This window comes from Vipera berus (assembly GCF_964194415.1).
Source record: "Vipera berus genome assembly, chromosome: 4".
Taxonomy (NCBI): Eukaryota; Metazoa; Chordata; class Lepidosauria; order Squamata; family Viperidae; genus Vipera; species Vipera berus.
The window spans coordinates 1,944,051-1,954,676 of NC_138206.1; the positions used below are offsets into that span (position 1 = coordinate 1,944,051).

Sequence of the window (10,626 nt, forward strand, 5' to 3'; positions counted from 1 at the left end):
AGGGAGGAGAGAAAGACAGAGGAAGGGAGGGAGGGAGGAAGGAAGAATAACAGAGTCGGAAGGGACCTTGGAGGTCATCTAGTCCAACCCCCTGCTCAAGCAGGAGAACTATACCATTTCAGGTTGTCCAGTCTCTTCTTTAAAAAACCCAGTGATGGAGAAGGAAGGAGGGAAAGGAGGAGAGAAAGACAGAGGAAGGGAGGGAGGGAGGAAGGAAGGAAGAATAACAGAGTTGGAATGGACCTTGGAGGTCATCTAGTCCAACCCCCTGCTCAGGCAGGAAACCCTATACCATTTCAGACAAATGGCTGTCCAGTCTCTTCTTAAAAACTTCCACTGTTGGAGCATTCACTGCTTCTGGAGGCAAGGAGTTCCACTGGTTAATTGTTCTCACTGTCAGGAAGTTTCTCCTTAGTTCCAGGCTGCTTGCTCTCTTTTTCAAAATAATAATAATAATAATAATTATTATTATTATTATTATTATTATTATTATTATTATTATTATTATTATTATTATTATTATTATTATTTATTTAAAATAAATCCATTTCTACACTGAACAGTGTGTTGTCTAGGTAGGCATACCAGTATTAAAATATAACGATCGTCCCGTTCATAATAATCTTATCAAAATACAATCATATCCTAGGAAATGGCCAACAAAATATTAAAATTAATATTAGCCACGTTAGCATTAGTGATATACATCTGGCTCACGTAATCCACCTATTCTCCTATTTCCAACTTTCTAGCCTCTGTCTTGATCCGCTAACCATTGGTAGAGTAAGTCCCCTGTCCTATAATATTCCGTTTCTTCTTTGTCTCTTAATTTTTAACCTTAACCCATCCATCCCTGCACATTCCGGTATATATATATATTTAATTATTATCTCAGGTGGCTTCTCTCTTTGATGAGTTTCCATCTTCTCCTGCCTTCTGGTGCTTTGGAGAAGAGGCTGACCCCCCAATTTTTTGCGGCAGCCCCTCAAATCCTGGAAGGCTGCTATCCTGTCAGCCCTGTTCCTTCTCTTCCTTCAACCAGACCTCCCCAATTCCGGCAACCGTTCCTTTTTATTTTCTGACAGGTTTTGAGGGTCCCTGCGCCAAAGCCTCGGAAGAGCAGAATGGAACGGCTGGAAGAAATACTGCTGGAGCTGAGGAAGCCCACGAACGTTCTCCACATCCCTCTAGGTCAGGGCTTGTCAACCTCTTCACCCATTGCACCACTTTTAGGATACGGCAACACCCGAGCGCCACCAGTCGCCTAGCAAGGTGTCAAAAACTTGGATGACCAAACCAAAAAAAAAAAAAAAGGAAAAAAGTGATGAAGTACAGGTAGTCCTCGATTTCCAACAATTGGCTTAGTGACTGTTCGAACTTACAGTGGCCCTGAAAAAAGTGCCCCCCAAGCCACAGCCGAGCAAGACGCCTGCCCGCCCGCCCGGCGACGCTATTCCACCTGTCCGAGGTTTTCATGGTTGTGAGGATTGGCAGCGGGGGTGGGGTGGGGGTGTGTTTGGTTTTTATTCCCCCCCCCCTTCTGCTGGGTGGTTGCAGCAGGTTTGGGTCCCTTCACATGACCCTGGGACACTGTGACCGTCATACATATGAATCAGTTGCCAAGTATCTGAATGTAAATCAGAAGACCCTGGAGATGCTGCAACATTCCAGCTGATCGGCGCTTCTTCTGGGCTCAGCAGATGCAACAGGATCAGTGCCGAGCTCCAGCAGGATCTTGGCGCTGATCCTGGCGCTTCCGCTGAGCCCCGACAGCCCTGCAGCTCCAGCCGTCTCTCGCTCCGGCTTGTGCGGTGCTGCCACGGGTTCAGCTCATTCCCCTCCCCTGCTGCCACTTTCCTAGGATGGGCACGTACCACCTGCCAGGTGCCAACGTACCACAGGGGGTACCCGTACCACTGGTTGAAAAGCCCTGGACGAGGTAAGGGCTGAAGGGCTTGGACGCAGCTCCAGAGCTGCCCGAGAAAGACCCCCAAGGCTGATGGTCAATCTAAGGGGGCTTTGGGGAGACCCGGAAGAGGAGATCTGCTGCAGATCTCCTTGAGGGAAAGGCAGCAGCAACTCCTAGGTCTCTTCACGAAGAGAATCAGAGGCCTGGAGGCTAAATCATATGATGAACGGCTGCAGGAACCTGGTTGGTCTAGTTCACAGGTCGGCAACCCGCGGCTCCGGAGCCGCATGCGGCTCTTTGAGCCGTCTCCTGCGGCTCTCAGTCGCCCGGTGCGCGCACACCTCTTTGAACGGTCAGTGGTGCGCGCGCACCTCTCCAAATGGAGAGTGGCACCGCCTGTTCCGAGAGGTGCACGCGCACCTTTCCGAAGGGCGGAGGTGCACGCGCACCTCTCCAAGCCGCCGCTGTCCCGTCCGGAGACCTGCCGCGTCAGTCAAACATGGACGAACGCGGCAGCTGTGCAAACGGGATGGCGGCGGCTTGGGAGGTGCACGTGCACTCTCCAAACCGCCGCCATCCCGTTTGCACAGCTGCCGCGTTCGTCCATGTTTGATGAACGCGGCAGGTCTCCGAACGGGACGGCGCACACCTCTCCAAAGGGTAGACCCGTCGCCGCGCAGGTGCCTCCCATTTTGCGCATGCGCAAAATGTTTTTTGCGCATGCATGTGAGTGGATGCGCGCGCGTGCACTTTTTGCGGCTCCCACTTTTTTGTTTGTGTGATGGAACCGGTTCTGAGTGGCTCTTTTCCTTTTTCCGGTTGCCGACCCCTGGTCTAGTTCTAGGGGTCTTCTAACGTGGCCCTTTGATGACTTGTGGACTTCAACTCCCAGAATTCCTCAGCCAGGATTCTTTAAGACAGGGGTCTTCCAACGTGGCCCTTGGATGACTTGTGGACTTCAACTCCCAGAATTCCTCAGTCAGGATTCTTTAAGACAGGGGTCTTCCAACGTGGCCCTTGGATGACTTGTGGACTTCAACTCTCAGAATTCCTCAGCCAGGCACGTGTGCCTGGCTGAGGAATTCTGGGAGTTGAAGTCCACAAGTCATCAAAGGATCACGTTGGAATACCCCCCTAGACTTCAACTCCCAGAATTCCTCAACCAGTTCTTGGCAAAAATTTTACTCTACTTCTAGTTTTCAGTAAAATCCAACCTATAGGGAATTGTTGGTTCGCTCAGCAACTTTACGGTTACTGCAAAAAGGGTCACAACATTAGATCGGTCACATGAACTGAGCCATTTTACCACCCTTATGACATAGAACCAGGGGTCTTCCAACGTGGCCCTTTGGTGACTTGTGGACTTCAACTCCCAGAATTCCTCAGCCAGCGTGCCTGGCTGAGGAATTCTGGGAGTTGAAGTCCCCAAGTCATCAAAGGGCCAATTTTGAAGACCCCCTGGTCTAGTCTAACAAAGAGAAGGACTAGGGGGACATGATAGCAGTCTTCCAATATTTGAGGGGCTGTCACAAAAAAGTGGGTGGGGTCCACCTCTTCTCCAAACCACCTGAAGGCCGGACAAGAAGCAATGGAGGGAAACTAATCTAGGAGAGAAACAACCTGGAATTAAGGAGAAACTTCCTAACGGTGAGGACAATCAACCAGTGGAACAGCTGGCCACCAGAAGTGGTGAGTGCTCCATCACTGGAGATTTTCAAGAAGAGACTGGACAGTCACTTGTCTGAGATGGTTATAGGTTCTCCTGCTTCAGCAGTGGGGTGGACTAGAAGACCTCCAAGGTCCCTTCCAGTTCTATTTTAAATATAAATCCCTTTTTTTCTGGCTGGTCATAACTTTGAACACTCACTAAGCAAAATATACCCATTGGGGGAAATTGATTCACTTAACGGCTGCAGCATTTGCTTAACAACTGCTGCAAAAATATAAAAAAAAATCGGATCCAGTCTCACGATGTCCCAAATTGCAATCGAAATGACCTACAGCTATAAATCCAGCTTCAAGTACGGTCATACGTTGAGAACTTACTACTAAGCAGGTTACTTTACCGGCTTCTCTCGATAGCCACCTCACCTGATAAGCCAGGTTCGGATGGGTGGGTGGCTTTGCAAAATCTATCTGGGTTAGAAGGCGGCTGATGATGGTTCTCTTCCATTTCCCTCAGTGTGCGTCTTGCGGAGGAGAAAGGAGAATTGGCGGGAATACCGGGAGGCTTTAGAACTCCTGAAGGAGTTTCAGAAAGATTACAAATCCGAGGTAGCCATTCGTAACAAGATCAGCGAAGCCAGGACAGCTGCTAAGGATCTGGGTCGGGAAGCTGAGGTGAACCCCATCCTGAAGCTCCAAAGTCTTCCTGAGGTCAAGGCGAGGAGAAAGCTACACGAGACCTCTGTCCAGGTCCTTCAAGAGAAGAACGACTCCCTTCCATCCAATGAGAGAGATCCCGCCCATGTTGGCGTGCCTTAGCCTACCTGTTGTAGAAGACCTTCAAGTAGGACCTGGTCTCCTGGAGAACTTTTGCTGAAAGGACCTGCAGCCGATGACCCTTGGTCCTACCGCCTGTGGAGAAGACACCACCGTTGTTTACAGGATCATGTAGACTTGAAGGCTTCATTGAGGTCCTCCAGTAGGAAGGCCCTCACGAAACCTTGAGGTGCCTCTGGAAACCTTGAGGTCCATCTTGAAACTTTTAAGGTGCATCTTGAAACTTTTGAGATGCATCTTGAAACTTAGAGGTGCATCTTGAAAATTTGAGGTGCATCTTGAAAGCTTGAGGTGCATCGTGAAACCTTGAGGTCCATCTTGAAACTTTTAAGGTGCATCTTGAAACTTCGAGGGGCATCTTGAAACCATGAGGTCCATCTTGAAACCATAAAGTCCATGTTGAAGGGAACGTTCAAAATGGAAGATGGGCCTACTGGGAAGAGTCAAATACTGCTGCATGAATGATGGGCCTCTAGTTTGTTAGACTGACTCTCTTTGACCAGCCTTGAGTAGAAACCATTGATGAAGACCGTGTTAAGAATTAATCAGTGGCCATCAAGGCCTCCCAGAAGGTCTGCTGAGGAAATTGTCACTAGTAGACGGAGACGTTTCAGTGTCCTACTGTAAAACCAGCAATCCCCACACACATTTTTGCTGTTTTTCCTTATTTCACAGTTCCTCTCTCTGTGGAGGAACGTCGGAAGCTTCCACAGAACCAAGATTCCCTTAAGGAAAAAATTCTTTTTTAATCTCAACGGCTGCAATTTCATTTTCCTGGCCATTCTTTTAGGCGCCTCCTTAAGTTCTTACCCAATAAAATTCATCTCAAGAAGCATTTCATCCATAAAATACTCTTGACTTTGTTCTCAGCAGCTGCACTTGTATGCCACGAGGAGTTGTAGATCAGAGTTAATTCGCAATATGTTAATTCGCAATATGTTAATTCGCAAGGCTTACCCCAGTGTGTGAACCTAGCTGTGGTCTATTGGTGGTTTTGATCTGGTGGGATAACCATGGTTTCTTCCCACAGAGCCGATTTGAGTTCCTTGTAAGGGTGAAAGTTGAGACTTCTCCCTCGGTATTTCTTGGCTAACCCAAATTTTATTCATTTTTTAAAAGAAACGGATTTTCCAACTTCAGGATGGGTTAGAAATCCTATATGCTAAGAAAACCTAGAAATATTTGGGCAGGGAAAAGATAACAATAACAGAGTTTTAACCAATAGAGGAGAATCTTTGTAGCTCCGAGTTGAACTGTGGAGTCCTTGATGCTCTCTGAGCTGGGTGGTTTCCTTGCAGACGTTTCATGACCCAACTAGGGAACATCATCAGTGCTAGAAGGGAGGAAGAGGAGGAGGAGAACTGTGGGGTCCCTGGTGCTCTCTGAGCTGAGTGGCTTTCTTGCAGACATTTCATGACCCAACTAGGAAACATCACCAGTGCAAGGAGAAGGAGGAGGAGGAGGAGGAGGGAGGAGAAGAAGAAGAAGAAGAAGAAGAAGAAGAAGAAGAAGAAGAAGAAGAAGAAGAAGAAGAAGAAGAAGAAGAAGAAGAAGAAGAAGTAGTAATGACTGTGGGGTCCTTGATGTTCTCTGAGCTGGGTGGTTTTCTTGCAGACGTTTCCTGACCCAACTAGGAAACATCACCAGTGCAAGGAGAAGGAGGAGGAGGAGGAGGAGGGAGGAGGAGGAGGAGAAGAAGAAGAAGAAGAAGAAGAAGAAGAAGAAGAAGAAGAAGAAGAAGAAGAAGAAGAAGAAGAAGAAGAAGAAGAAGAAGAAGAAGAAGAAGAAGAAGAAGAAGTAATGACTGTGGGGTCCTTGATGTTCTCTGAGCTGGGTGGTTTTCTTGCAGACGTTTCCTGACCCAACTAGGAAACAGCGTCAGTGTAGCTTGGTTCTTCCAAACCTTGGATTCTGATAGATGATATACATAGATATAGATAGATGATAAGACAGACATGATAATGATAAATGATTAGATGATAGATATAAATTTATGATGGATGGGTGGATGGGATAATTCGATAAGATTATAAATGATACCTAACAGATGATAGATTAGATGGTAGATAGATATTAGGTATGATAGATGATAAGTAAGATTAGATGGTAGTTAGTTTATAGAGAAACAGAATAGATGATATAGATGCTAAATGATAGATAGATCATAGATATCAATTTATGATAGAGATAGCGGATGGATGGATGGAGATAGATACATAGGTAGGCAGGCAGGCAGGAATAGAAGATGATGGATAGATAGATAGATAGATAGATAGATAGATAGATAGATAGATAGATAGATAGATAGACGGATGGACAGATAGATGACACACATTAGATAGAAGATAGAATGGAACTAACAGCCATTTGTCCGGGATGATATAAGGATTCTTCCTTTGGGGTCAGTGGGTTGGACTAGAAGACCTCCAAGGTCCCTTTCAGCCCTAGAATCCCGATCCTCTCCATGCTGAGTCCCACCCGGAGGGTTCACCAATGCTCACTTTTCCCTCCTTGCAGCTGGTTTTTATGCCTGAGGCGGGACTAGAACTCACCGTCTCTTGGTGATTGGCCCAAAGTCACCCAGCTAACTTTCATGCCTAAGGTGGGACTAGAACTCACAGTCTCCTGGTGATTGGCCCAAAGTCACCCAGCTGGCTTTCCTGTCTAAGGCGGTACTAGAACTCACTGTCTCCTGGTGATTGGCCCAAAGCCACCCAGTTGGCTTTCATGCCTGAGGCGGGACTAGAACTCACCGTCTCCTGGTGATTGGCCCAAAGTCACCCAGATGGCTTTCCTGTCTAAGGCGGGACTAGAACTCACCGTCTCCTGGTGATTGGCCCAAAGTCACCCAGCCAGCTTTCATGCCTGAGGGAGGACTAGAACTCACCGTCTCCTGGTGATTGGCCCAGTCACCCAGCCAGCTTTCATGCCTAAGGTGGGACTAGAACTCACCGTCTCCTGTTAATTGGCCCAAAGTCACCCAGGTGGCTAAGGTGAGACTAGAATTCACCGTCTCCCAGTTTCTGGTGCCTTCACCACTAGACCCAAACTGATTCAGTTGCTGGTCTGTTCCCACGTGCAACAACAGAAGACACTTGCACACGGGTGTCTTAGCAAAGTCAACAACAGGAACCATCGCCAGCCGTGTAGCTACAGCAGAAAATACGCCATACCCTCGTGGCGTACTCAGAATATTGGGCAAACGGGGGGCTCTCGCAAGGCTTTCCAAACCTCCCCCCAAAATTAACTTTATAAAATCAAGTCCCGGGAGATCCGTGAGCCTTAACAAACAAACAGACGCAAACTCCTTTCTCGGTATAGATTTCTTCTTTTTTTTATCAAAACTTTGGACGAAGCCAGAGTGATCCAGGTGGGTTTCCAAAAGCGACGCTTTCCGCGTCTCGGGACGGCGCGCATTTCCAGGGACCGAAGCCGAGGAGAGACAGCGAAGCGCAAAATGATGGAGAAGCAGAGTGAGGCGGCTCGTGATTAGAGGATTAAGGAAGCAGAGCGATGCGGTGACCTTGCAACGTCCTTGACACCATCCGAGGGTCGGTCCCAGATAAAATAGATGATAAATCCCAAAATAAAATAATGGCTGTGCGCATAAAAACCCCATCCTTGACGACCGAAGTGTTTCCTCATTTGCTTAGTGCAGGGGTCTTCAAACGTGGCCCTTTAATGCCTTGTGGACTTCAAGTCCCAGAATTCCTCAGCCAGGCACGCGTGCCTGGCTGAGGAATTCTGGGACTTGAAGTCCACAAGGCATCAAAGGGCCACGTTTGAAGAGCCCTGTGTTAAGGCATCCAAGAAGACTCTAACATAAATTAAATCCCAGTCTAATCTTGCTTTCTCTTCATGGGGGCCTCCAAATACATCCAAACCCACAACTCCTGAACATCATGGGCAGTCCTGGCTGGGAATTATGGGAGTTATCATCACCACACCTCTGAAGGAGATCTTAGGCCGAACGGTATGCTTGGGGTTGGTTGTAGGCCCTGTTTACCTTGGCAATTTCCAGGCCTGTGGACTTCAACTCCCAGAATTCTCCTCAGTGGGCACAGTGGCTGAGGGATTCTGGGAATTGAAGTCCACAAGGCATCAAAGGGCCATGTTTGAAGAACCCTGTGTTAAGGCATCCAAGAAGACTCTAACATAAATTAAATCCCAGTCTAATCTTGCTTTCTCTTCATGGGGGTCTCCAAATACATCCAAACCCACAACTCCTGAACATCATGGGCAGTCCTGGCTGGGAATTATGGGAGTTATCATCACCACACCTCTGAAGGAGATCTTAGGCCGAACGGTATGCTTGGGGTTGGTTGTAGGCCCTGTTTACCTTGGCAATTTCCAGGCCTGTGGACTTCAACTCCCAGAATTCTCCTCAGTGGCCACAGTGGCTGAGGGATTCTGGGAATTGAAGTCCACAAGGCATCAAAGGGCCATGTTTGAAGAGCCCTGTGTTAAGGCATCCAAGAAGACTCTAACATAAATTAAATCCCAGTCTAATCTTGCTTTCTCTTCATGGGGGCCTCCAAATACATCCAAACCCACAACTCCTGAACATCATGGGCAGTCCTGGCTGGGAATTATGGGAGTTATCATCACCACACCTCTGAAGGAGATCTTAGGCCGAACGGTATGCTTGGGGTTGGTTGTAGGCCCCGTTTACCTTGGCAATTTCCAGGCCTGTGGACTTCAACTCCCAGAATTCTCCTCAGTGGGCACAGAGGCTGAGGGATTCTGGGAATTGAAGTCCACAAGGCATCAAAGGGCCATGTTTGAAGAGCCCTGTGTTAAGGCATCCAAGAAGACTCTAACATAAATTAAATCCCAGTCTAATCTTGCTTTCTCTTCATGGGGGCCTCCAAATACATCCAAACCCACAACTCCTGAACATCATGGGCAGTCCTGGCTGGGAATTATGGGAGTTATCATCACCACACCTCTGAAGGAGATCTTAGGCCGAACGTTATGCTTGGGGTTGGTTGTAGGCCCTGTTTACCTTGGCAATTTCCAGGCCTGTGGACTTCAACTCCCAGAATTCTCCTCAGTGGCCACAGTGGCTGAGGGATTCTGGGAATTGAAGTCCACAAGGCATCAAAGGGCCATGTTTGAAGAGCCCTGTGTTAAGGCATCCAAGAAGACTCTAATATAAATTAAATCCCAGTCTAATCTTGCTTTCTCTTCATGGGGGCCTCCAAATACATCCAAACCCACAACTCCTGAACATCATGGGCAGTCCTGGCTGGGAATTATGGGAGTTATCATCACCACACCTCTGAAGGAGATCTTAGGCCGAACGTTATGCTTGGGGTTGGTTGTAGGCCCTGTTTACCTTGGCAATTTCCAGGCCTGTGGACTTCAACTCCCAGAATTCTCCTCAGTGGCCACAGTGGCTGAGGGATTCTGGGAATTGAAGTCCACAAGTCACCAAAGGGCCAAGAGCCCTGGCCTAGTGGATCCTGAACGTCCTGCCTGCGTGTGCGGCATTTTTAAACAAAATGAGTTTGTGTCTCCCGTTAAAAGACTCCTAAAAACACACAACACTGGCAGTCCTCAACTTACGGCCACAGCCGAGTGAAACGCTCGCTAAGCACGTTTTGCCCCACTTTACCACCCTCCTCGCCACTCTTAAGTGGGTCACTGAAAGTGTGAAAAGTTAGCAACACGGCCGCTAAATGAATCTGGCTTCCCCCTTGGGCTTTGCTTGTCAGAAGGTGCCGGAAACTGGTCACAGGACCCCGGGATGCCGTCATAAAAGTGAAGCAGCTGCCAAGCGGCTGGATTTGGATGACGTGACCGTGGGGAGGCCGCAACGGCTGTGTGAAAAACGGTCCCAAGTCAGTTAACTTCGAACAGCTACTAAGTGAACGGTCGTTGAGTCGAGGACTGCCTGTATTTAAAAAGTGAAAGGGGGCTTAGGGTGAATAGGCTTCCATAGATGCCCACACCAACAACACTCGGATTTGGGGTGGGGGAGCCTCTCTGAAGGGACTCTACAGGTTGTCCTCAACTTACAATCGCGACGGAGCCCAAACCTTTTATGGTTAAATTGTTCAGTGAGTCGTGCCCCATTTTACGGCGTTTCTTGCTACGGTTGTTAAGTGAATCACTGCAGATAGTCCCTCCGGTAGTTAAGCGAAACTGGCCTCCCCCATTGACTTTCCTTGTCAGGAGGGTGCAAAAAGGCATCACGTGACCCCGGGACGCTG

The 10,626-nt window shown here is 48.2% G+C and overlaps 2 protein-coding genes across 7 annotated transcripts in view; both read left to right on the forward strand.

Annotated features, from left to right (window-relative positions):
- XRRA1 (X-ray radiation resistance associated 1) overlaps nt 1-5,248 on the forward strand; it is a 36,341-nt gene extending 31,093 nt beyond the window's left edge. For 4 of the 6 annotated variants that reach the window (XM_081327811.1, XM_081327810.1, XM_081327812.1 and 1 more), the window contains 2 exons: nt 1,086-1,191; nt 4,092-5,248. In XM_081327811.1, coding sequence (XP_081183937.1) covers nt 1,086-1,191; nt 4,092-4,393 — 408 coding nt within the window. In that variant the 3' untranslated portion in view covers nt 4,394-5,248. The remainder of the gene's footprint in view (nt 1-1,085; nt 1,192-4,091) is intronic. The other 2 variants (XR_014026448.1, XR_014026449.1) reach the window with 2 other exon arrangements.
- Nucleotides 5,249-5,735: 487 nt separating this feature from the next.
- The window catches only part of PGM2L1 (phosphoglucomutase 2 like 1), a 212,749-nt gene continuing 207,858 nt past the window's right edge, over nt 5,736-10,626 (forward strand). Inside the window, exon 1 of the mRNA XM_081327826.1 lies at nt 5,736-5,774. The gene's annotated coding sequence lies outside the window, so the exon portion shown is untranslated. The remainder of the gene's footprint in view (nt 5,775-10,626) is intronic.